Here is a 27,109-nt window from a genome sequence, read left to right as displayed (position 1 = left end):
ACAAGGACTTGGTAAAGCACACTGACGTTCCCGAATTTCTTGGTGGCAAAATATAAAGATGGACCAAAATCAACTATAGGTGGGAGAATAACTTTGTTTTAAGATCCTTCCTAAAAGAGAACGGCGATGAACGGATTTTATGTGTAAAGGCAACGTATTCCAGAGAGAAGAGGGAAACACAAAGTAAGTCCGCCATGCCAGCCTGGATCTGGAAATTCTAGACCCAGACAAAAGTAGCAATTTGGCTGAGCAAAGTGCTCTGTTTGGGCAATGGATAGCAAAGCATTTATCCCAAAAAAGAAATACCACTATATGTTTTGACAAACTCTGGGAAGTTGTTCCTAAAGGATGATGTACTACTCTCGTCTTCTTAGTGTGGCATGCTTAATCATGGGGTTTTTCTGCTAGAACTGGAAGGAATCCTCAGATAGCCCTATTTTCGAAAGGACTCTTGATAGGTATGCTGTGTAGTGGGGAAAGTTGATATGATGTGTCAAAATAGATCGTGTGTACAGCGGGAAGCCCTAAGATAGTCAAATTAAGTAGGGCTGGGCTACTAACTGGTATCCGATTTTAACATGCTACCCACAATGTTAAAAACAAGCAGGTGTGTATCTCAGTTCCTGCATGTCCTCAAAGTTGGTTTGTGTCAGTTCTTTCATAAAGGCAGGTTCCATTGATATACATACAAAACATATAGTGACTGTAGCAGAGTATCACATTTGCTCCTCACAACTTGTAGCAGAGTATCACATTTGCTCCTTCATACCCCTAGGGTGATCCCTAGGGGTATGGTGCTGGGGCTTGCAGAGCCAGCTTCTCCCATCTACACCACCAAGCCATGCTTTGTGATTGCCTAATTTCACAAGGGGACTGAGATCACTCCTAGAAGGGCCCAGTCTGCACTGCGGGACCCCGACAGAGCGATGTGTCTTGCTGGAGGAGATTCTATATTACCCTGCATCATACAGAGGAAAACAAAATCATCACGCCTACTTGGACTGGAATAAAGCTCTGGGCGACATGGTACTTCCAGCCATGGTACTTCCAGTGCCCCGATGAGACTCCTACATACCCTAGGCATTAACCCACTTGTTTTCCTGCTCACCAAATCAGTACCCCACCACTGTGTTGGGGCTGCCCTGGCAAGCAAATAGAATCATGAAGCTGTGTTGGTGATGCATGAAAGGAGCACAGCTCACTGGATATCCATGAAGAGTATGACACAGCAGCATGCCGAAGCATCATGTGGCCTGGATAGTGTGTTGGTTCATGACACACACAGCCCTGCAGCTAAGCAGAACAGTAAATGAGTGGTATGGCTAGGCTGCAGCTCATCAGCTGACAGACTTTCATTATTCCTGTGTTGGTGCATTGGGGAAGGGCTCTGAAGGTGGGAGTGCCAACTGATACTGGGGGCTTAACTAAAATGTGTGGGGACCCCATCTCTCGCTACCACCTAAGCCTGAAAAGTGAATACTTAGATACTGATGCCCATCTGTGCAACGGGGGTTGGGGGGCGACCAAACAGTCAGCGCCCATAACAGTGGGCAAGCCACTCCTCCCCTTCCTGGAGCAGGAACGCCCACCCGCCCGCTCCCAACCAGTCACACCTTTCGGCTTTCTCGCAGTGCGAGAAGCAGAAATATAAAATGGTATTTAAAATACCATTTTATGTTTCTGCTTCTCGTTATGCGAGAAAGCAAAGGGGCGACGTTCCTCCGCCTACGTGGAGTAGCAGCCCTGACTTGAACGAAAAATAGATCCCATGGTGACAGGCCCAAGGTTGTTGAGGGATGACCACCGAAGGATGGCAGAGATGGTCACCACCACAGAGCACACCTTGGAAGATATACCCCCCACCCAACCCCCGAGATGGCATCCATGCACGAATGGGTGTCAAACATGGAAGGCAAAGTAAAGAAATTGGAAATTCGAGTGGAGGATGCTTAAAACAGAGCCAGAATTAACAATCATTGGATTGTCAGACTGCCAGAGCTCATTGAAGGTCCAGGAGCGAACATGACAAGAGCAATGGCTCCACAATGAGATAGCTCCAGAGGGCCTCTCCCCCTTCTCAGTTCAGCGGTAGCTCCTCCGCTAAGGCGGAAATAGGAAAAATAAAATGACAATAACGTATCTTTATTGTCATTTTTTTCCGATTGCATGCAGTCAGTGGCCTGTGTGGGGCGGGAGGGGCTGGCCAGGCCAGAGCAGGGTAGGAGTACTGTGCACTCCCAAAACGCGCATAAACTGTTTAGCCGGCCCGTTTGGGCCGAACAAACAGTTCAAGCGCACTTTGCATTTTCTTACCAGGCTGCATTACACATCCTGGTTCGGAACATGCACAGGCTCCCTGTTCGAGTCTGAGCGCCGATCTATGGCGCTCAGACTAATCACAATGCTGCATTTCAGCACTGTGATTGGCTCAGGGGAGCCTGTTTGCTTCCTGCTGCCAGCCAGGACTGGAAGATGGAGAGGACGCAGGGGAGGTGGTGGGCGGCCGTTGTAAGCTAAGTGAGTTTTTTGTGAATTGACCCCACCACCCCGTCCAGGAGTAGCCGCTACTGCCCCTTCTAAGGACCTCAACGTGCGCACCGAGAGCAAGCGTCCCCTCCATTGCTGGGAGAGGGCCCCAGACCTGTAGTAGCTAAATTGCTACACTTCAAGGATCAAGATGATATCCTCAACCAGGTACACCTCAGAACGGACATTATGGTGGAGAACCACAGAGTGATGATCTTTCCAGACTTCACCAGGAAAGTCCAAAAACAGAGGGCCTTGTTCACAGAAGCTAAAAAGTGACTCAGAAAACTTAGTATAGCATACGCTATACCAGCGTTTCCCAAAGTGTGGTCCGCGGACCCCCAGGGGTCCGTGACACATTCCCAGGGGGTCCGCAGGACTTGAGTGCCTAACGTTGGTATAAAAACGAAACGCTCATGAGGTGTGAATGTACTTGCCGCCTGGGCGGCAAGATTGCAATACAATCTGGCCCCCAGGCGCACAGCACTTGAGGTGTGAATGTTGCTGGCGCCTGGGGCCTGGGCGGCAAGACTGCAGTGAAATCTGGCCAATCACCCTTCAGCTATAGGTGCAAGCTGAAGGGTGATTGCCCTTAAATTGTGTTCTTTACTTCTGCCCATCACCTGACGTCGAGCTCGCACAGCAGTGGGTGCGTTTCCTGTTCTGTTTGTGACCAGGCCCAGGGCATTTTGCTATCTGTCCCCATGTGCCCTGAAAGCAGCTGCGTGGCGAGATTGAAGAGCATTGAAGGCTGGAACTGCATGTAATTATTTAATTTGTCTGTGCGGGTTTGAGTGTGTGTATTTAAAAACAGTCCAAAATCTGTGATGCATCCACTCAGGACTACAGCATACCAGATGAGTAAATATATTTGTAAATAAGTGCGCTTGTCACAACTGCCCTGAAGTTAAAATGATTCACTGATTTTAATCTTTTCCTTTCGCTGACTGCAAAAGCTTCTTAAACCATACCCATTAGTGACTGTATATTTCCAGGTACAATCTTATTTACTGGTGACCCTTCCCCTTTACTTCTTGTCTTTTCATCTGCTGCACACTTGACTATAAATTAATATAACGAAGGCCTACGATTTCATGGCTTCAGGATTGATGCACTGTAGCAGTTTCCACAGACAACCACTTTCTTCACATTCAGGCCTTGCTCAGTTTGATCCAGCTGAGAGTCAGAGGTTAAGAATAGCACTTTTGTAAACGTTGTGGTGGGGACTTCCCTGTGGCCTAATTTTATTTTAATTTTAAAAGTGTTATATAGCGCTAGCTTTACCCGTAGGTATCAGAGCGCTTCACATACCTTCTCTCTCCCTTTAAAAAGTGCAACAGTCAGTAATAGGACTGAGAGCAAGCCTGTGGAACAAGATGCTCACACCACACGTGGGAAAGCTGACATCTCCCAAGTGTCCCCGGTGTTAATGAGTTAATGATCATTATTGCACATTTACACGTGGGTTTATCATGAAGAAAATGCACAAGCGCGGTGAGAAGCATCAAGTCTACATTGAGAGCTCATTATAGCAAGCGCTGTAAAGCCAGCAGACACTTATTGTAAATCTGCCCCTTAATGTTTAGCCTGCACAATAAGGCCCATATTTATGAAGTATCCGAGTGGTCCTTGGGTCACGCAAGGGCAATGCAAAGGTTTCATTAAAATTTGCAAAGCCACACAAGGCCTGATTTGCGTGGACATGCGTGGCTTTGTAAAGATATGTGATGCAAGACAGCTGCTTGCTCTGCGTTATGTTACATTTCCATACATGCCATTTTCTGTGCATCCACCAAGAGATTTTGGAGTATTTCCAGATTTACAAAGGTTTGTAAACCTGGGGATGGGCCAAAATGCTGCAACAAGGAGGGATATCTCTATTTCTCCTTGTTATTTCTCAAATGCTTCTAAGGATTGTGTTGTGCAGGAAGCAAAGGTGGCTACTCCATCTGGGCAGAAGAGCGTCGCCCCCTCCCTGGTGCGGGCACAGCAAAAGTGAAATATAAAATGGTAATAAAGTGGCTATATTACTTTTTTATTTTCTGCTCTGCTAGCTGCCTCAGTCCCACACCTCCCCACCCGCAAACCAAAACCCCTTTCCACGCTGCTCGCTGTCCGATACCGCTCTCATGAGGCGGTTCTCCAGTCGCTGTTCGGTGGCCCCTTCAAGGTACATTCACAAACCTCATGCCCCGCTTACCTGGGAGCGTGCATGCGACCCATGATGGTGGCAGGAGTAATACCTCTTACTCACCGAACCCAAACTGGCCAGATGAATCCAAGTCATAACAGCAGAGCACCCCATATCAACAATCTGCAAAACGTTGGTGCTGTTCAGAAAATGGAAAACAGCACAGCTGCGTCGTAATGCAAAATAATGCCCTTGTACTGCACTCAGCGGAATGTGATAGGAGCAGAGGAGTCTCCCGTGTGATGCCCAGATATGAACTGGCCATAGATGCCAAGGTTTCAAATTGCTAATGTGTGACATTTTCATAATTTCGCTGTAATTAGGAGTGACATTCAACAACTATGAGCACAGTTCTGTCTCTCTATCTGCGGGTTGCCCTACAGGCCAGTCTGACACACGCAGCATAACAATAATTTAAAAGACGCAAAGGCGCTTCAGAACTACTGCATTCACACTCTCATTCGGGAGCCCAATATGAAATCACTGCCACCCATTTTTTAAAAACAAATACATTGGCAGTCAGTTTATATGAATGAAGTTGCGGATTATCTTGCCCAAAGAGCACTGAAGAGAGTGCAAAACCAATGTGTCGATGGTCAGATCTTCGCATTACCAAATTAATACACACTGTACACACTTGGCTGGTTGCAGCACTCACTTGCGAGTCCCCGAGCCACTGCAATGGTACACTTCTGATGCGTGATACTTGGCTGCGGTAAACAATGTTTACAACGAAACTTTTACCACGCACTACCATTACAATGCAGGCATTACAACGCAAACCATTACAACGCATTGCGCTGGGGGGCGCTCTAGGATAGGGAATAAGTTTAATTTTCTATCCAACACCTTCCCTAGTGTCCACGGGGACTGGAGTTGGAATAGAAAATTATACTTACCACTATCCAGCACCTCTAAGCGCTATGCGTTGTAAAGGTTTGCGATGTAAAAACCACGTTGTAAAGGTATGCATGGTAAAAGTATGCGTTGTAACGTCATACATCCCTTGGCTGCTGTTCCTGGCCTTGAGCAGGGGGGCAGGGGAAGCATGGATCTTCGGAAGGTTTGGGACTCCCTTGCCCACAAGGGCTTCAGGGGCTTGTGTTACGCCCGTGATGGGGACTGGGCATGGGTCATGTTAGTAGGTTGTTGCTACATATGAATATGTGCAATATTGTGCAATATTGTCGTTCGTAGACAGAAAGATTTCTACGGTCAGGATTTTCAAAAATAGTCAAACATTGCAATTAGAAGGACCTACATTTTATTTCTAAGTAAGGTCTCATTGACAAATTGTGAACTTTGTGTTTTCCAATACAGTTTGTGGAAAAATGGTACGGAGAGAGTTTGTGTTTATTATAATCGTCTTTAAGCACATGAGCACAAGGGACAAAAAGAAGCTGCGACAATGAAAGAATCGCCATTTCTCATACTACGCATCCAAGACCCGGGTCGCAAATGTGTAATTTGAAATTTCCCACATTTATACCACGGTCTTTTATTTGTCAGTAAGCGCTCTCTCGCCTCCATTAGCCTCGTGTTTCTCCATTTATTTTTGGGTTCACAGAAATTGATTCCATAACCTGTTGTGAAATAGACTTGTCATTTGTATCCCAAACATAAGAAAAATGGATCGCTGGCTTAACCTTAAGCGGAAAGCCACTGAGGAAATCAATGATGGGCCATCCTGTTCAAAACAAAGTGATTTAAGTGAAAAGAAAAGGAAGTGTCGCAGATACGATGGTGAATATTTACTAATGGGTTTCACATGTTCAGGTTGCATATGGCCATGTTTGAACTGGGGTGGCTTGGTGAGCAAAATAACGATGGATTAAACCCAGATCTGTGACTGGGGGTGAATGTTTTGCCATTGTGCAACATTCCGTCCATCATCTTGTTTGTTTTGCTGTTCACCCTATGTGGGAAGGGTATGCCCAGACGTGGGTCCCGTGCTCACTGCGCCACTGGAGTCAAGCTATCCTGGCTGAAGACGGCTGACAGCCAGAAACCGGTACTAGGATGTTTGATTCCGGTCCAGGAAAGACATGGCTTGGCAGTTCGGGCTGGACTGTTCCCATGAGGCACAGGGTCAAGATTGATTTGCATATGGCCATGTTTGAACTGGGGTGGCTTGAGCAAAATAACGATTGATTAAACCCAGATCTGTGACTGGGGGTGAATGTTTTGCCATTGTGCAACATTCCATCCATCATCTTGTTTGTTTTGCAGGTTCAGAACATGAACTGCAACCGCAATGTGTGCTATGTTATGAAATGTTGTCAAATGAGGCCATGAAACCTTCTAAATTACGAAGACACTTGGAAACTAAGCATAAAGAACATGCAACTAAATCCATAGAATTCTTCAAGAATAAAGAGCAAGAGCTCCTAAAAAGTAGAAACAAAATTAAGAAAACTGCAACAGGATCTGTTAATGAAAAGGCTTTGAAAGCTTCATATGAAGTGTCCATGCTCATAGCAGAAGCTGGAAAACCTCATACAATTGCTGAAGAACTAATAAAGATGGCTGTCTCGTGGTAGAGTTTTGTCTCAGCTTTTTGAATTAAGAGATGAAATCAGACTTTTCTGCACTGAACTGGAATCTCCATTTCCACTTCATGAGCGTTTACATGACTATACTTGGCTAGCTATGCTGGCATATATGGCAGACATCTTCACCCATTTAAATGCACTCAATTTGAGTATGCAAGGAGTAGGTATCACAATTTTTAATGTTGAAGACAAGATTGAGGCAATGATAAAAAAGTTAGACTTATGGACTCGTCGCTTATCACAAATAAATTTTGATTCTTTTCAGAACCTGAAGACATTCTTGGAATCTGCTGATGACGAATTATCGAACAAAGTCTTAGAACTTTTTATCCAGCATATCCAAGATATGCTGTGTAGTTTTCGCCAGTACTTTCTACTTCCAGATGAGAGCAAAAACTGGATTAAAGATCCTTTTAATGTAGATATTGACCATTTAATGGGGCTGACCCCATCTGAAGAAAACTGTTTGATTGAAATCGCTACAGATAGTGCACTTAAACTTCAATTCAAGGATAAGTCTCTGAGTCTGACAAATTTTTGGCTGCATGTACGAACAGATTACCCTGAATTATCGTACAAGGCACTTAAGGTTTTACTTCCTTTCCCCACCACATATTTATGTGAGAAGGCTTTCTCAAATCTTAATCTTATGTACCTTAAAAATAAGTGCAGAAATCGCTTGCAAAATGTTGAATCTGACCTAAGGATTCAACTTTCTGAAATAAAACCAAACATTGAAAAGTTAGTAGCTGAGGTGCAGCACCATCCTTTCCATTAAAATGTTTTGATTTTTGCATATTTTTCAATCTAAAATAATAAAAGCTTTAGTAATGCAAATATTTGTTTGGTGTGTACTTGTTTGTGTATTTTTTGCGAATTACTGTTTTAATTTTTTTTAATTGAAATTGTACAAATTGCTTGGGGGTCCCCGGCTTCCAGTAGTGATTCAGTGGGGGTCCTCAGGAGTCAAAAGTTTGGGAACCACTGCGCTATACTATTCCTTGCCAGGCTTCAAGTAACTCATAATAAGGAAGTGCACTTTTTCACCTCGCCTCCTCTGTTGAGGGATTTGATTGAGAGCCTGCCCAGACAAGCAGACAACATGATCGTTGCTCACCGGAAGAAGACCCAGAGACCACTGAGGAAGAGGGCGAAAAATGGAACTAGTGCAATCCTCTCTCACTTCCATGCGTTACAACAACGTCCACGAGAAATGGAGGTGGTGGCGGCTGTCAGTGGAGCGAGATCTGGCCCTTCTTCAGTTCGGAGAGATAGCAAAATGAAATACACTGCCGCTGACCATGCCTCGCTCTCGACTCTCAACTCCAAGGACTCTCTTCCTTTGGTTACACCTGGCACGTCCGACGAAATTATTTGACATTGACTTAGTCGATGAGGTGGCTAGGTAATGTATAACTGGCATAATCCAATAAATAGGCAATAAGTTTCACATGTTCATTATTGGTTCCTCTGTTGAAATTGGTTTATATTTTCCTGAATGCCGCCTGGATGATGTGATGTGAAGCCAGGAGGCATCCAGATAGGCGCACCCCCGTGTTTCAAAGTTGTGCATGAGATGTGTGCAAGAATGTTGAATGTTTGCTGGTTTGGATGGGGAGTCTTTTTCTTCTTATCCTGGGGTTCGGGTACTGTTATTATCTCGGGGAATACATGTGGGATTGCCTCTGCCTGCCAGAACCTCTCACACAGTGGATCTGAGAACCTGGGTCTCCAAGAGAGCTGGGGCCACCCAAGCAGTGATCTAAGACACCACTTTGACATCCCCTCATGGCGTCCCCCATCACCTATAACTTCATGAGCTGGAAGATTATATGATCTTTCTCCTCAAATTCTGAAGATACGAAGCTCACAGTCTTGATGGATTATCCTACGGGTACATTTTACACTTTCTGGGCCCAATGCTTTCTTCACTTTTTTTTTTTACTTGAATCCGTTAAGACGTGAAAGGCACGCATACCAATAACACACATTTGATCCTGTTATTTTCGAGCTGCACTGGCTGAGAGTTAACCATAGTTAACATACATTGCATCCTACACCTTCTTTTATGCAACATTCTACATATACAATGAGAGGAAAACTCAACCTCATCCACCCCCTTCTCAAGCGGAGAGTTAGGGGAGGGCCGCGTGGAGAAAGTGGGAGGAAACAGTATCAAGAGCATCTCTGGGTGTCCTCTGATCCGTGGTCTTTATTTAGGGAGAAACAATTTAATGTACTTTCAGAACAAATTAATAATTAAATAAAGGCACTCACAAAGAATTACTGATGTTGTGAGTGTAGTCATTCAATACTACAATGTAGGCACAACTTGTATCTACTAATACATAAAACCTATACTTGTAAATATATTGTTTCTCTGATATATTTCTGAAAGAAATCTTATGTACAATTTTTTGCAACTTACCCCTGTTTTCATTTCTCATCAGTTTGCTGGGATAACTTTTGTTCAGTGGCACAAATGGCTCTGGAGGTGGAAAATCAGACACTGGATGGAATGAAAATCTGTTTTCCCAGTCATCTGAGAAGAGAAGACACATTTCAGTTCAGAACATTAGGCACCAACTACAAGGTCGTGGCATCACAAAGAGAACAGGAGAATGGATGACAGAAGCCGATAGGACACTTACTGCAGAGAAGGAACAATATTACACCCCGGGTTGTGGGGCAAGGACAAATGATAATGCAGATCATTATAATATCAAGTATGGGGATCTTCAGTGACATCAGGAAGTGGGAGTGTGCACGAGCCGAAGAGATACATTTGTCTATACCATGGAATACCAATGCTTTAAACTGATTCATGCAGTGTGAAGTGACTGGATCTCCAAGAAGTCAAATGTTGCACGCAGTAGGGAAAGGTGCACGGTGAGCTGTGTATGATCAGTATGTAGGACATATTTTTGCGAGTTCGGACAGTACATCGTTTATTTTCAAATGTAGATTTTCATAATGTGAAATAACCAAAAATCACTGCAAGAACTGGTATAAAACTAGCGCTCTGGGCACCAATCAGGTTCGAATGTAGCTTATTCGTAGATGTTGGCATAAATACTTTGCATCAAATGTTTAGAACAGTTGGTTATGTTTCGGCAAATAGTCAACACTTCTTTGCCTAACTTTTCAAAATACACTGTTGCCCCCGCCCCCATATTCTTAAAGAGGTCTTTCTTGCTTGCCCTCATCCACCACTTTTACTTCTCAATAACTCCCTCCAACTGGGCATTGTCCCGGATACCTTTAAAAGTGCCATAATCATTCCAATATTAAAAAAAAACAATGCCGATCCTTCGATGCTGAGAAACGTCCGTGTCCTATTTCCCTGCTCCCTTATCTTGGTAAGATACTTGAGGCTCATGTTACGACCTGCCTCAGCTCATTTATTGAGGACTCCCAGTTTCTCGACCCCCAGCAGGCTGTCTTCAGGCCAGCACACTCCACGAAGACAGTGATCTTGGCAGTCATGGATGAGCTCAGGAGAGGAGCAGATAAAAACATCACCCAGGCCCTGGTGCTGTTAGATCTCTCGGCTGCTTTTGACACGGTCAATCATGAACTTTTGATCGACCGTATCAGCAATGCCGGCATCCAGGGTCTGGCCCTTAAATGGATTTCCTCCTTTCTTTATAAGCATCTCCAGGCTGTCCGTCTGGCTAATTTCTCAGCAGAGAAAACCCAACTGACCTTTGGGGTCCCCCAGGGCTCTGCTTTATCACCTCTTCTTTTCAATCTATACATGCAACCCTTGATTACGTCCCTACGGAACAGCCCTGCCATAACTTTCAACTATGCCGATGACCCCCAGCTGGTGTTCAATATTGATTCCTCAAATACTTCAGTCATCAATTTTCGATCGACAATGACCTCCATCAGTGAATGGATGTACACCAACCAACTAAAACTTAATCCCGATAAAACGGAGCTCATATTGACTCGAGGCGCGGTCAACCCATGGAACCCCAGATTCTGGCCCTTATCCTTGGGCAGCCCTCCCTGCCCAGTGGAATCTGTAAAAAGTCTTGGGGTTATCATCTGCAGCGATCTGTCCCTGAAGCCACAAGTCAACGCTGTGGTATCCTCCTGTTTTTTTCATCTCCGCAGAATTCGGAAGATCTGCAGATTCTTGACCACTGAGGCCCTTACTCTTGTTATCTTGGCCCTGGTCACCTCGCGCATCGATTATGCGAATGCTCTCTATGTTGGCATCCCGGCATACCAGCTTCATCGCCTTCAGCTCATTCAAAATCAAGCAGCTAGGCTCATATTCCGCCAACCAAAGCATCATCATGTTAGCCCCTTGATGAAGAGCCTCCATTGGCTCCCAGCAGCCAAACGTTGTCTATTTAAAATGGGCTGTATCATCTTTAAAGCTCTCTCTGGTCTGGGCCCAGCCTTTGTTTCCTCCAGGATACACCGCTATGTCCCTTCACGTGAACTCCGCTCCTCCCACCTTAACTTCCTCACTGTCCCCTCCTTCAAACGAAAGAAACACGGAGGCCTCAGGTTCTCCTTTTTCGCCCACCGCTTCTGGAACTCCCTCCCCTCTGAGTTCCGATCAGTAACCAGTTATGCCCAACTCAGAACTCTCCTCAAAATCCTACTGTTCTCACAGGCCTATGATTAATCTTTGTAACTTCCCTGCCGCCGTTCCACTGCTTTTAGCGCCATGAAACTGCTTGGTGTAAGTGCGCTTTATAAATAATTTTAACATTAACATAACACCTTGTTCATGCCACTCTGCATCGTCTTCCTGCTTGTTCCCAAAACGAAGTGCATAATCCTAAAGGTATTCCTATTTATTTTAGGTAATAGCCTATAAAATTAAACTTTCGTATTGGCCCTAATATCGAGAAATGTGCATATTATTTATCATCAATATAAAAATAAAAGAATTATTTGGCAACCTTACGAGATAAAACATTTACATCCCGTAGTTTATGAACATTTTAAACAAGCATTGCAAAATCCAATAGGTCTGGCTTTAAAGGACTGTTATATGATAATGTGAAGCCTAATAAGTTAATAGCATGGTGATGGATATGTATGTGTGTGGAAGCAATGAACTGTAAAATAATACTGGTTAAGGTTAAAAGAAAATGGGACAGTTGCACTTTCAAATCAGATCTAAACATCCATGTAGGTAAATGACTGCCCTCCTCCCATCCGTGCTGCTGCCTGAGCAAACCACCATAAATTATCGAGTTAAAACACTTTAATAGCATTTGAAGGAAATGGGTGTGCCCGTGAAAGTTCAAGCTCAGGGAGCTGGATAAATAAATAAAATTATCCTAGCTGTACGGAGAGCAAGCACTTTTTTGTGAAAGGTCACAACTTCTGCCCAAAATATGTCAAGATTGTGGAGTGGAGCCAACTGCATGAAGGTTGGTAGCTTGGACAGCCCTGTGTTCATTAGAAGCCACGCCAAGGTCATAGCCTGTGGAGGCATGTAGTCCAGTGGCATCAGCGTCAGAGCCATCGGAACTGCCAAACCATCAGAAGTGGGTCCAGACTTTGGGAGTGGCCCAGACAGTATTGCAGCTGTCCTGAAGCTATCCAGTAGTCCTTCAGAAGGCACTGACTTGGGCAGAGTTGGTGGATGAAGTCATAAATTCTGGCTTCATTTTTTTCAATGTAACAATCCACTCTGGGGATTAGTCAGGAGTTTGGAACAGTCCTAGGGTCTATAGCTGCCTCAATCAACCTTGAAAAGTCCCATTCGTCTTCAACCCACAGAGGATTTGACATTTTTAGGAGCCCTTTTTCACCAAAAAGCAGAAGATCTTTCTTACTCAAGATAGTATAATCCAAATACCGTCCCTTCTGACATCCCTGTTTCAATGAAGAGCAGCACGTTATGAAACTGGTCAAGAACTCAGGGAATAATGGCAGTCACAGCTTTCATAGTTCCATAGGCTCATTTCCATCTGAAGTTCCTAGTATTCTTCATTTTGGCACATTGGTCTGCTGCCACACAGGGAGAGGACGTTCACTTGAAAGTATCAATGTCTCGGAGTCTCTGGCTTCACGGCTAAGCACAGAAAAGATTCTGAAGAGGATTTCCCCATATCCTCAAAGAGGAATAGTCCACAAATGTCAGTAAAGTAAGGTGGGAGTGCGTCTTGGGAGCTGTCTGCTCAGGGTCAATGGTCTCCTTTGCAAGCCCACCAGTCCTCTAACTGGAGGGAATGGACTGCTACACTAAAAGCCCTAATGAAAGTGAAACCCCTTCCCCTTCAACTGGGCCTCATGTCAGAACAAACAATCTGCTTTACAGAGTCCACAAAAATTTCCAGGGATGGACAAGGTCTTTTTCTCTTAATCAAGTGGTGCGGAAAATATTCAAGTGGGCAGAGGTCCATATCTTGCCTTTATCTGCAGTTAGTCTCCTGGGAAAATGGCATGAGGCTACCAACCTTCTCAGTTCATCTACGGGTTTGGAGGTTGAGCGTACACCAGTTATAATGTTCTAGGCATGTTACCCTAGACTTAGACCACGATAAACACCCATATACAATAATAAACTATAAAAAAAACATTAGCAACAATTGTTTATCAGGTGTCCCTCTAAGGATTACATCCAGAGTATTATGACCCTTTTTGTATGAATGTTTTTTAAGATAATGTGTTTACTTGTTTTGTCAGTATCCATGCTTAGGGTGCATTAGCAACTATTAAGGCTTCTACATCTAGTTCAGATCTCTCTTCTGTTGCCTCTTTAGCACAATGGCTATTGCACATTTTTTCTACTCATAGGCCAGTGATGCACTTTACAGTCCCTTCATGGGATGTACCTTTATTTTTAAGAGTTTTGCAAAAACCTCTTTTGGGCCTTAGCTTTAATTAATTTTCAACGTATTGCCCACAAACGTTCTGTTGGTGGCTATAATCTCAAGGCACAAGTCATTGGCCATATTTACGTTTTTCCTGATAGTGAGTCTTTCTTCTGGTCCATCTTTCCAACAGAAGGTTGTTTCTAATTTTCATCCCATAAGACCTTTAAATTAAAGTACGTCACTCCTTCACGGCAAACTTTCAAAGAAGAAATGTGTCCATACATGGTGGGGAATCAGCCACTTTGTATCAAGTAACTGCATCCCCACCATACCTGGTGGAGTTATTTCCCTTACTCTAAACCTGGCAAAAAGGTCATCAAATTTAGGCTTATAAGTCTTCCATTTTCTGGTAGGTTTTCCATTAGTATTTAGGCCCAAAGTCCCAGTTTATGGACACTCTATCTTTAACTTGATACAGAAGTGAATTCACCGCATTAACGTGTGAATATTCAAGGCTAGATTTGCGTTTATGAACAAATACACTATGATATAGAAAAAAAACTGGCAGTTGATAACAGACCAAAATGTTTCTCACCTTCACAAGATTCCTTGTAGCCATTTCTAATTGAGGGTGGTATTGATGGAGGAAGTGGAGGAGGAGCCTGTCCCGAGCCAGGTCTTTCAGGTGGAAGCGGAGGCCTTGATCCCCCTCTGGGTGTTTCCATTCCACCTCTTGGCGGGAACGGAGCAGTTGGTGATGGTCTTGTGACACTACCATTTCTGTTCACCATAGATGGAGGCGGTGGAGGTAGCGGCCCTGAACAAGAGAATAAAATAATCCAGTGTTTAGAGTGTGATAAAACCAAACGTATTTTCCAAGTCCCTGCAGCTCCACCCTTCTTGGGGCCCTAAATTCAGCCTATAACTAGCTGAGAGATTTGGCGCCCTATTTGGCACTTCACCACGTTCTGCAAGGTGTCCCCACCAGTTTGGGCTACACCGCATAAGAAAACTTGAGTTTTCGTCCTAACAGTAATAATCGTAGACTTCATATAGCATTATGCTGCAAAAAAACAGAAAGAGCAACTTCTCTGTGCTTGCCGATTTGTCTATCTGTGAAATAGGTCCCTGAAAGCGTGTATGATATAACAAGTCATAGCTAAGCATGGTCAACAGTTTTTCAACATATGTTTCGACATAATTTAATTATAATATGTTGAAGGGCTCTAGATAACCAAACATTGTGTAAACATTGATAAATTCTTTTCATTCCAAACAATCTATCAGTGTTGCAGACGCGTGCTAAAGTTTAAGCTACCTTACCGTTCAGCTTCCAAGCTTAATCGATAGCACTCGTACGCTTATCGCAAGCACCACGTTTAAGATTATTTTTCTTCTACTTATATTCTTGGCCACTGGAGTTATGAAGCAATGGAGGCAGACCTGACTAAAGTATGCTGCAAGAAGGAGTAAAATATGTGGAATCATTCAGCACGTTCAGCTGCAGTGTTATATCCTTACTTTTACATTTTAACACACGTTAATATTATCAGGCAAAGGTTTTCACCTAATAGTACAAATTTCACCCTTGAAAACAGCAATTGGCTACTAAAATGTGCGCCCCATTTACCTCTACAAAGCTTCTGTCACTGGGCACCATGGATGGCCAGTGATTTTAGCCACCTTTTAGCCTCATGAGCTGCAAAAAAATGTCGGTGGTAATCTGCATATTACGCAACAAGAGGTGGGTTATGTGGCAAATGCCGTAAACCCATAATTATGCAAAAAAAGCTGTGGGCCTGATTCACAACGGGCCTCTGCACTCCTGGTGGAGGCCCTGAAGTCGTGGTGGGCTGTCTGCATTGCAGCTTCACATCGCGAAGGTCTCGCCACGAGTGCGGGCCCACCGCCACGACTTTCGGTGCCTATGCCGCAAGTGCGGAGGCCCTTTGTGAATTGGGCCGTACGGCTGCAGGTTTGTATAATTGCTGTGGTCCTGCCTATAATACCTAGGGGTAACAAATCACCTAGTTATTCAGTGACATGGAAGTGAAAATACGCACCTCAGAGCGCCAACTATGTTATCATTCCAAATTGGCAAATTTCACTACATGAGCATTCTTTTCACTGCATATTCAACATATTTTATTTAGACTGAAATATATGCGCCATATTCACTTTGCAATTTAAACTTCTCTGTTAGGCTTGCCGCTGCAAACAAATAATAAAATAAAAAATAATATCTCTCTCTCTCTCTCTCTCTCTCTCTCTATATATATATATATATATATATATATATATATATATATATATATATATATATATATATATATATATATATATATATATATATATATATATAACACATGTAAATCTGCTTTTATAATTCACGAAATCAGGTTTGTACTACCAAAATAATGTACCTATTCAGAATTATGCAAGTGAGTTAATCTCCTCCACTGGGTAGGGAGTAGGCATTTCAGGGCTCCTTTGCACTGGAAGTTTCTGTATACCAAATGTCATGCGGTAGTTGTATAGCCACATAGGTGTTTATCCCCAAGTAAGCTACCTTTACTGTTGCGTGACTCACCAGAGAAGGTAAGGAGGCCAAACAAATTAAATATTTGAATACGATTTAATTGGTAGCTCGTCAGACGTGGACGATACACCATCAGATACCATTCCTTCCACATACTAGCTGATGCTACCAAATATCTTTGCCGTGGACAACAGAGTTTTTTAGGTTGAGTCTGGGCAGCGCATACGCTGGTCTGCAAGGCATGCTGTATTCAGGTATGGACTTGAAGCTCTGACTACCCTCTGCCCATTGTTTTCATTGGATTGTGTCATTGTCCTTTGTAAACTGTGGCTTTTCATTGGTCAATAGGCTTAGTAGTCCCTCCTTAGTACCGCCTTGTCTCATTTTGTAAACTCTCATGACGACATCCCCTGTTACATGTGTTGTTACTCGGAAGGCTTTAATTACAGCCTCGAAGCACTATTATTCCAAATGGTTTTCACCTCCTGCTGTTGCAGGCAGGACACGCTCTCCCGCAATGCTTTATATATATTTTCATATCGCTGCACGCCACACTGATTAAGTGCTGGCCGCGCCTTTGGTTACTATGCGGTGCCGAACGCGCCAGAGTGTTTTTTTACTACTTCATCACTATTTTGACACGTGCTGCATCTTACGGTCTAACCAGACAAGGATCTGTGCACAATGAAACATCTTCTAATTACAACTCAAAGGGTTTGTGATGTGCAAGAATGTGTATTGTACCTTCTAATATGGCTTGCAGAGTTTGGTATGTTTTTATTCCTTCCATCTTTTGTTTATAAACCATGCGCCTTTAGCTAAGTGAATCTATTAAACAAGTGCCCCATGCCATGCTTTCACGTTAATGGCGGCCGCGCCCCTTTCTTTAGACAAGCTGCATCTAAAGAAAGGTGTGCGACCACTATTAAACTGGAATCGCGGCATGGGGAGCTTTAACAAAAAAAAGCATTTGTCTGTCAACTTGACAAACAGATTTTTGTTTTGTAAAAGCGCCCCATGCCACGTTTTTGCTAACCTTGGGCGGAGTTTGCGGAGTTGCACTACACGAAACTATGCGTAAATACGCGAAGCGCATAAAAAAACAGCACAAGTTTAACTTTTCTGCAGCTCGAGGAGATTTTTACTCGAGCTGAAGCTTTCTCAACGTGAACGGGCAGTTTCTCATCACTGGCGGTCGCCAGCATACGTGACAACTCAGAATGAGAAACTGCCCCCACCCGGCGCGTGTTGAGAAATCTCGCCAAGAGGTTTATTTTCCACGCTTGCCAACTTGATGTTGGTGATTGAGAACGACTAAAAAACTGTTGCTGCTGCATTATGTTCTGGCAAACTAATAATTTGAAATTATACTGCACATAATACTGTTGTGAGCTATAGCACCAACATGGATTTGTAAGTGGAATATCTTAAAGCTGTTGTATGCTACATTGTAATTTTTTGTAGCAGCAATTGGGAATAATAATGCACAAACAAAAAAATATATATATTTTGTAATATGCTCTTAATCTAAGAGAACTAACATATCTAGGAGTGCAACCCGTAAAATCCAATTCTCTCCGTGGGAGTTCAACTCTTATACAAGCTCTTTATGCTCTACAAATGGTCAGAGATTTACTCTTACCAGAAATCGGTTTCAAGGGTGGGAATGGGAAAACGCCCTCTAAAATTAGTAGGCATGTAGGAAAAATATCCTCTTGGGGATAAAAATTTTTCCCTATGGAGGCAAAAAGAAAAAAAAGAAAAGCATAAGCAAGTGAATTTTGCACTTGTTTTGGCCCTACATGTGAAAATACGCATGTCTAGTTTAACGTTCGCGAAAAAGAAATGAACTAAATTTGTTTCAGTATTATGCCAGGAGGATGTGACTGGTATAGGTATCAAGGCCTAACTTGGAAAATAATTTAGAATTACAAACAAGTAGAAATCTGCACCCAGTCTTACAACCCATAAAAGGATCTTATGATCACGGACAAGGAAAATCCTTGAATTCTTGTGCTTTTACACTCTCGATACTGTGTAGCACAATATTCTCTTCCACGTCTTAATTGGAGTCGACAGTACTCTTTTGAAATCACAAGAACAGGTTTGCAAACCAGATTACAGGCCATGTCGGTCCGGTCAAAAAGATAGACTGTACAATAAGTCAACTGATGCCAAATACAACAAGTGATCTGACTGATAATGGATTGAAAATTGTGAATTTGTCCTAAAGAGTTTTGTCTGATAATGAAACGTATGTTTTCAGTAAAGGTCCGACTTTTTGCCCTACAGAAAGATGTCATTTCGATTATATACATTTGGATTTATTCAGATTTATACAAAAATTGAAATTTAAAAAACATTTCAGTGAACCTCCATCGGTGTGGTAATATGATGCAAATAGCCAGTGATCCTATTGTGCAAGAAGATTTATCTTTGGATAGTGGTTTGAGACTTCCTTCCAAGTACATGCTTCCAACTCCTGCAGATACGGTGATAGATCAATTCCATTGTAAGGTCACTTTAGAATTGTATAAACTAGAGGATGCGCATTGACTTTATCACAACTGTAAGCATCCCCATAACCTATCGAAGAGAGAAAGGGATACACTGCATAATTTAAGAGATGATGAAAAGATTGTAGGCAGACAAAGGGGGAAATATTGTTTTGATAAACAAGGAAGACTATCTTAAGGAAATTGAAAGGCAATTATGTGACACTAATTGCTATGAGAGGTTAAGGAGTAATGCAATCCCAGATGTGGATGAATATATCAATGTTCGCCTTAGAGAATGGCATGAAACAGCCCTCCTAACGGATCAGGGATATAAGTATCTTCAGGTACATCACTCAAGATATCCGTGTATGTATATATTGCCAAAGGGTCATAAAACAGATTTTCTCTCCTTCCCTCCTGGAAGACCCATCATCTCGGGTAATGGGTCTCCCACAGAACATCCAGCAGAATATGTGGATGGGTTCCTACAGCCTTTTGTTAGGAACCTCCAGTCATACTTGAGATATAGTGCAGATGTGCTCTGCAAACTTCATGACTTCCAGTGGGATAGTGAAGAACTTCGTTTCTTCACAATGAATGTCAAAAGTTTATATACGTGTATCAAAATGGAATGTGGCCTTGAGGCTCTGAAGTTTTACCTTTACGAATGTAATGCAAGTCATTTGGAATACAATCTTATGATATTAGAAATGGTTGAAATTGTATTAACAAAAAAAGTCTTTCTTAATAAAGGAGATTGGTATCTCCAGAAACAGGGAACAGCCTTGAGTTCCAGGTTTGCTCCATCCTATGGGTCTATTTGAGTTGAAGCATGCCTGGGGCCCTGACTCACATGATTGGACAAATAATATCTTCAATGGACGATATCTCGATGACATTTTAATGATTTGGAATGGAACAGCTGAAAATGTACTGACCTATCACACCTATTTTAACAATAACAGGTTTAAATTGAAACTGACTCTTAAGTATCACTGTCAGAACACGGACTTCTTGGATCTGACATTATATGTCAATCAAAGAAAAATTCACTGTGACATCTTTAAGAAGCACACCGCCTGTTACGGGGTGCTACACGCCCCAAGTGCCCATTCTAGATCCACCATAAATGCCATTTCTTATGGGGAAATGGGGAGGGCACGGCAGAATTGTAGCCGGGGCTTAGAGTTCAATAGGAGATTCCAGAATATCAAACGGGATTTGAAAGAAAAAGGCTAAAATAATCATTGCCTCGATGAAGCTGAAAGAAAGGCCCTTAAGCTGGATAGAAAACAAACCCTAATTCTAAAAAATACCTCTAAAAAGAGGGAATCCCAGATGAACAGGGAACCAACTTTTATTACACAGTATAACAGGCACAGTAGTCACATCTTTGATATATTACGTAGGAATTGGCATGTTCTGGTCTCTGAAACATTACCAAAGGGGGTTATATAACAGGGTTTAGGGAATGGTACCAACAAAAAAAATATAAGACATACATAAAGTAAATCCTGATTAAAAATTGAAAAGGAGTCTGTGCCATATATAATAATTGTGTCCGACTGTGCAGCTGATACAATTAATCAAATGTATGGTGAGGGCTGATTGCCTTTTCTGATTGTTTCTGTGGAACTCTGTTCCCGTATGGGAAGTATGAAGGCTGGTTTCCCAGATCGCTGCACCACTGGAGTGTACACACTTTATTAATAGTGACCAGTGCAATTTTGCTGTCTCAACCTCAATTTTGTAAATCACTCTTTTGAAATGGCTGGAGTACTACTTGGATTTGCAGAGGGGTGAAACCGCGAAACCGGTCCTCGGATTCTTGATTCTGGTCCAGGGAGGACCTGGCCTGGAAGTTTGGGCTGGGCTGTTCCTATGGAGAGCAGGATCAAGACTGATTTGTATATGGCTGGGTCTAAACTGGAATAGTGTGGCGTGCAAAAAAAACAATGGATTTAACCTGGATCTGTGTGTGAGCCGAACTTTGACTGTCATTGGAAAAGACAATGAGAGCCATTTCTTCAGGCAGTGAAGTCCGCATCAACATCGACGTGCCTGGGCCGGCGTGGGCTGTAACGCTGGCAGAGGAGTCGGAACAAGAGCTGGAGGCAAGGTAAGAGTGGAGGGTCCAGCTGGTACCAAGCGCCAACCCCCAGGCATAAGGTATCCCAGATGGATTACGCGTTTGTTGATCCTCTGCGATCCACACACAACCGAGCAAATACTGCTCTGCAAGTGAAAAATAGCCTTAGGGTGAATACACACCAGGGTTGTGGTGGGCCGCTCCTTTGGGCCTCACTGTTTCTAGCCCCTCGTCCAATAAATACTAGGTGCACAATTGTGCTTTATGGTGAAGAGTTTCTCTCTCTGCCCCCAGCTCTTCCAGGCGCAAACCTAAAAATAGATCGCCACTAGCAAAGCCGCATGAGGAGAATTGAAAACAAACACTGATATAGCCAATAGGTCTCGTTTATACCACGTCTACTGGCTTTGTAAAAAATGTTTGTCATATTGCACCGTAGAGCAGCTGGTGTCCAACGTGGCTGAACGTAAGAGAATAAGAGCGCTAGGACTGGGTCAACGCTGACCACGTCAGAGTAAGTGAATGACTGAGTGAGTGAGTGAGTATTTTTTTTTTTTACTTTCAGCCATGCTACTGGGCAACATGACTAAAAACATTGACAAAACCAATATATCTTGCATTGGCTTTTTCAATGCTTTTTTAATGGAGTCGCACGTTAATTTAAAATAGTTTTTCCAATTTCCAAGAGGGGGCGGTACTGCACCAGAAACTGAACATCTTGCATTAAATTCAGTTCTGTACAGACCAGTAATGATACTATGAAAGAGCACACGGCAAAAACTAAACAACTACACACTGATTTTAAAACTGTATTAAATCGGTTACAGACGAAATCCATCTCTCCTAATACCTACCGCGATAGAATCAAATTTGTTCACACTTATATGGTATCACTTCTTACTTCTCTAGCATATAAAGTGCCATGAATATTTGAATTCTGAAATGACCAGACAACGTTTAAGTCAGCCTCCTTATTCTGCCACGAGTGCAGGGCCTGAGTTACATCCTGGCGGAAGTCGGACGGGATACTGCGTCACGGACGTGACGGATAGCCAGATGCCTTTACAGGTCTAGGAGGGAGCTTCCCTCGCCACGAGTCCACCAGCTCCCTGCTCTCATCTGGCGACACTCACGACACACCCGTCAATCAGCGTGTTTGCTGTGCGGTCAGACCCATGGCTAATCCGGGGGCCAGGATTTGGAATAAATCTCCGCCTCATCGACGACGTGTTTAGCATCATCTTGACTTTAGGAGGCCCTCACTGGCCTGCCTTTTCTTTCGCGTCGGGTCTCCTGGATGGCTTCTGAGACTGTGTATGGCGCTTTATAAATACACCATACAATGAAGGCTAGTAGATGAATGCGTACAGCTGTAAATGTGAATGACTGAATGAATGAATGTCCGATGGTGAAGGGATGGGCGACTGTGGTTTCACATATCAAAGACTAAAAGATGGGCAAGCATGAAACTTTGCGGATGGATATGTGCATGGATGATTCAATTGTGGATGTATGGGTAGATATATACAGAAAGAGTACATGAAGTGAAATGGACGAAAAGGAGAATTCATTTGTTACCAAAACGTGAGTGGTTAATGAATTGATGGTAAATGAGTGTGAACATGGGTAGACGCAGGGCTTTAAGTGAGCCGGGTCTCACCGGGTCTGAGCACCGGCAGTTTTTTAAGGGCAGTTTTTTTAAGGAGGCCTCGAAAGGGGTCTCTATCGGGCTCCGTTTTGTGCCCTGGCGCAGGAGGTCATTTTTTTTCGAGCGTTGAAGAGGAAGGGAAATCCTTTAAAGAGAGTGATTTTCTCTCTGGATTTCTCTTCTCGGAACTAAGGAGCAGCAACATTGTCGTAATGTCACCAGGGCTTTATGTGGACGCTTTTAAAATTTAATATACAAGTAACAGTTGCTGCTTATCTATCTTATGCAACTAAAAACCATTGCATTGGCCACGCCCCCTTGAAAGACCCCCCCCCCCCATTTTTTTATCCCACTTAAAGCCCTGGGTAGACGAATGAATATAAGCGGACTGATGAACGAGTGTAACGATTGAGGGGTGAATGGTACTGACGTGGAGTATGTGGAGGGAAAGTCATAAACACATATTTTCACATCGCGAGACAAGCTGCCCCAGGCTGGAATGCAAATGGTGAGAATTATGAGATTTAATATAATACTAGTTATTTCACCCTGATCACGTTCTAGCGCATCTAGTAGGCTGCCATTCAAGGCCTCGAACATATGATGTAGTTGTGTACAGAGTACAAGTCCAATACACACAGAAACATCTCGGCTTCATCTCGCCCTCAGGGCCGGAGTCTGCAGGCCGTGCCTCGTCCATCCTTCCTGCTGACGATGCAGCTTCACTTCTCACCCGCAGCATCTCTCCTAACCAGTCTCTATGTGGCCATGGTACTAGTCCTGGATTATCTCGGTTTAATGAATAATCCAGGTGTCGATTTGCAGAGGCGTTAAAACAACGTCGCTTGGGCCTCCTCTGCCTGTTAGTTACACTGCCACCAACTACGTGAATTTAGTTGAACGCAATCCGTAGTTCTCACTGTGTAGGCCATCCACGTGCGAATTACCACAAGCGCTGCAAACCGTAATCACACATGCAGTTTGCGGAAGGCTTCTCCCAGCCATAAAATGGACCCAAAAGTAAATGTTTCTTTATGAGGGTCTGAACTAAATGAATTCGTGTAAATACAGCACCCGCAAAAGTCGATTCCGTATCGGACCAAGCACTGAGAATTTAGGACGAACATGAAGACAACCTTTAACACAAATAGAGTTCCAGGGAGTCCCACGCGCCCCTACACTTGTGACGTGCCAGAGACGGGGGTAAACTACCTGAACCACACCTCGCTGAGAAAAGCCCGGCAATGCACTATACCACTAACGAGTACCGCCCAAGATCCAGGCACACGTACCTAGCATCTTTTTTTACATCAGAAAAATGCAAAAACGCGGTACTGCCAATCTGAGTACAACTATCACCCAAGGAAGCCTGCAGGATCTGCAGATCTTGGCTGCTTTCACAACAACTATCGAGGAACCTTTCCTGAAACGAAACTCGGAGAAGTGACAATCGCCACTGCACCACAAATATGGAGACATCAGTCATAGGGAATACCCACCCCAACAATTAAGTGGAGCATGACTTATTCTGGACGTGGAGCACCTTTGGACACGGGTGTCAGGTGAGGCCCTTTAAAAAGGACGTGGTCGTGTGTGCTCCGAATCAGAGGCTACGTCTGGACCACCAAGAGAGGGAACTGTAAAAGTTTTGTGGGGAGGAAGTGAGCTGTGTGAGCAGTAAACATGCAGAGAGAAGCACAATGAGGGAACATTATACACCGGCTCAGGGTGGGTTTGCGTTCAGGCGTTGTGACCTCCTCAACACCTCCAGCATCAATGGATGCACCAATGGGAGCCGAGGACTCAGCTCGCAGTGTGGGATCCGTGGGCACCTAGTTCTAACACTTAGTGGTCCATGTAGGTTTTTTAGAGCATCCATACTGCGATGCAGGCCTATAGGTGTTTAACTCAGGAGAACAATATCGTCCACACACCTGACCTGTTCCAGGACAGGTGACCTGTTCCAGGACACACCCACGCCACACGGCCCTCCAGCTGTAGGTGCGGCTCTCCCCCAGCGCCACAGGTCCATCCCTGACCTCAGGTGCCCCCTCGCTGCTGCTCGCTATTTGAGCCCGTTTTGCCCCGCTTTTTGCCCCTCTGTGCCCAGTTGTCATTGTTCTGTTTTTCTACTGTGATTAATGTATAGTGCTTCTTTTTTGTAAATAGGATTTTGCGCCTTGTATTCTTTCACTGTTCCCCTAGTGTGACCCCCCTCCGCTCCCCGCTTCCCGCCGCTGCTCCCTCGCGGCCCCACCCCTTTTCACCTCTGTCAACCCCATTGGCCCCCCCGCTCCCGCCTCCCAGCTGCTCCTCCCTCCCACTTCGCCTTAAATGGAACCTGCGCGTACACGCAGCGGGCGCGCCAATTGTGCACCGAAGGCGTGCCAAAGGCAAGCCCGTCTACGCCCGTCCGCGCCCAGCGCCAGGACCCCTGGCCCCCGACGATGATAGCCCACACGAAGGACCTACGCCGCCGCCACCCTCAACGCACTCAAACCCGACTGGAACCACGTTTGCAACCGAGCCACCCCGAAACGCACACACGGACCCTTCAGCTGCCAAGCCGGCAAACTCACCAGCCTCGAGACCTGCACCTCACCCAAAAGACCAGCCACCAGCAACAACCACCTCAAGTGCATCCTGCTCAACACCCGCTCCGTCCACAGACACGCCGTCGAACTTTGGAATCTGCTTGACACAACATCACCAGACGTCGCCTTCCTCACAGAAACATGGATGAACGCCTCCTCAGCGCCCGACATCGCCATAGCCATCCCGGACGGATACAAGATCACCCGGAGAGACCGCGTCAACCAAACCGGAGGAGGCATCGCCATCGTCCACAGGAACACCATCCGCATCTCGACCGACTCCAACTATACCTTCACCGCCGCAGAGCACCTCCACTTCCAGATACACACCGACCACAATACCACCCTCAGGGGCACCCTCATCTACAGACCCCCGGGACCATGCACCCAATTCAGCGAAGACATAGCCGACTTCATCAGCCCGCACGCCCTCCCCTCCGCCGACTACATCCTCCTAGGGGACCTCAACTTCCACCTGGAGAACAACAAGGACAGCAACACCACCACCCTGCTGGACAACCTCGCTAACCTCAGACTCAAGCAACTGGTGAACACCCCCACCCAATACGCCGGCCACACGCTTGACCCCGTCTTCTCCTCCAGCAAGCACATCTCCTTCAGCCACTCCACCGGACTCCATTGGACTGCCCACAGCTGCATCCACTTCAGCTTCAGAAGAACCACGACCCCCCACCACCACCCGCAACAGATTCCTCGCAGGAGCTGGAGCAAGATCACCACCGAGCAGCTCACCACCTTCCTCCGCCAGAACCCTCCCCCCAGCACAACGGACCACAACGAAGCAGCCAGCAACCTCACACAGTGGCTCACCAACTGCGCAGTTGACCTCGCACCAATGAAGAATACTTCCAGCAGACCCGGCAGCAAGAAAGCCCCCTGGTTCACCGACGAACTCAAGATCTCCAAGAAGAACTGCCGCACCCTCGAGAAAGCCTGGCGCCACGACCAAACCACAAACATGACGGCCCTCAAGCACGCCACCCGCAAACACCACCAGCTGATCCGCACCACCAAGAAGACAGCATTCAAAGAACGACTGGACAACAATGCCCACAACAGCAAGGAACTCTTCAGCATCGTCAAAGAGCGCTCCAACCCCAGCGCCGGAAACGACATCACTCCCTCGCAAGACCTCTGCGACTCACTCGCCTCGTTCTTCCACCGCAAGATCACCGATATACACAACAGCTTCGGCGCACCAACCACGCACCCAACCACTGAACCAACGCCCTCCACCACCACCCTCTGCACCTGGACCCCGGTCAGCACCGAAGACACCACCCGCACAATGAACACTATCCACTCCGGATCACCAACCGAGCCCTGCCTCCACCACGTCTTCAACAAGGCCGACTCCATCATCGCACCCCAACTCCGTGACATCATCAACACCTCCTTCAACACCGCCACCTTCCCGGAGATCTGGAAGCACGCCGAGCTCCGCGCCCTCCTGAAGAAACCAACAGCGGACCCCACCGACCTCAAGAACTACTGCCCCATCTCGCTCCTCCCTTTTCCTGCCAAAGTCATCGAGAAGACCGTCAACAGACCGCTTGCCGCCTTCCTCGAGACGAATGAATCCCTCGACCCCTCGCAGTCCGGTTTCCGAGCCAACCACAGCACCGAGGCCGCCCTCATCGCAGCCACTGAAGACATT

General features: G+C 45.0%; 1 protein-coding gene across 4 annotated transcripts in view; it reads right to left on the bottom strand.

Annotated features, from left to right (window-relative positions):
• Positions 1-27,109, bottom strand: part of WIPF1 (WAS/WASL interacting protein family member 1) — a 550,722-nt gene that overhangs the window by 8,527 nt on the left and 515,086 nt on the right. For all 4 annotated transcript variants that reach the window (XM_078681536.1, XM_078681535.1, XM_078681538.1 and 1 more), the window contains 2 exons: positions 14,659-14,880; positions 9,698-9,811 (listed from right to left, as the gene is read on the bottom strand). In XM_078681536.1, coding sequence (XP_078537662.1) covers positions 9,698-9,811; positions 14,659-14,880 — 336 coding nt within the window. The remainder of the gene's footprint in view (positions 1-9,697; positions 9,812-14,658; positions 14,881-27,109) is intronic.

The sequence above is a fragment of the Lissotriton helveticus genome, chromosome 3_1, assembly GCF_964261635.1.
Source record: "Lissotriton helveticus chromosome 3_1, aLisHel1.1, whole genome shotgun sequence".
NCBI classification, from domain to species: domain Eukaryota; kingdom Metazoa; phylum Chordata; class Amphibia; order Caudata; family Salamandridae; genus Lissotriton; species Lissotriton helveticus.
The sequence above is the reverse complement of the archived record's forward strand: the minus strand, read 5'-3'. Positions and strand labels throughout refer to the sequence as shown.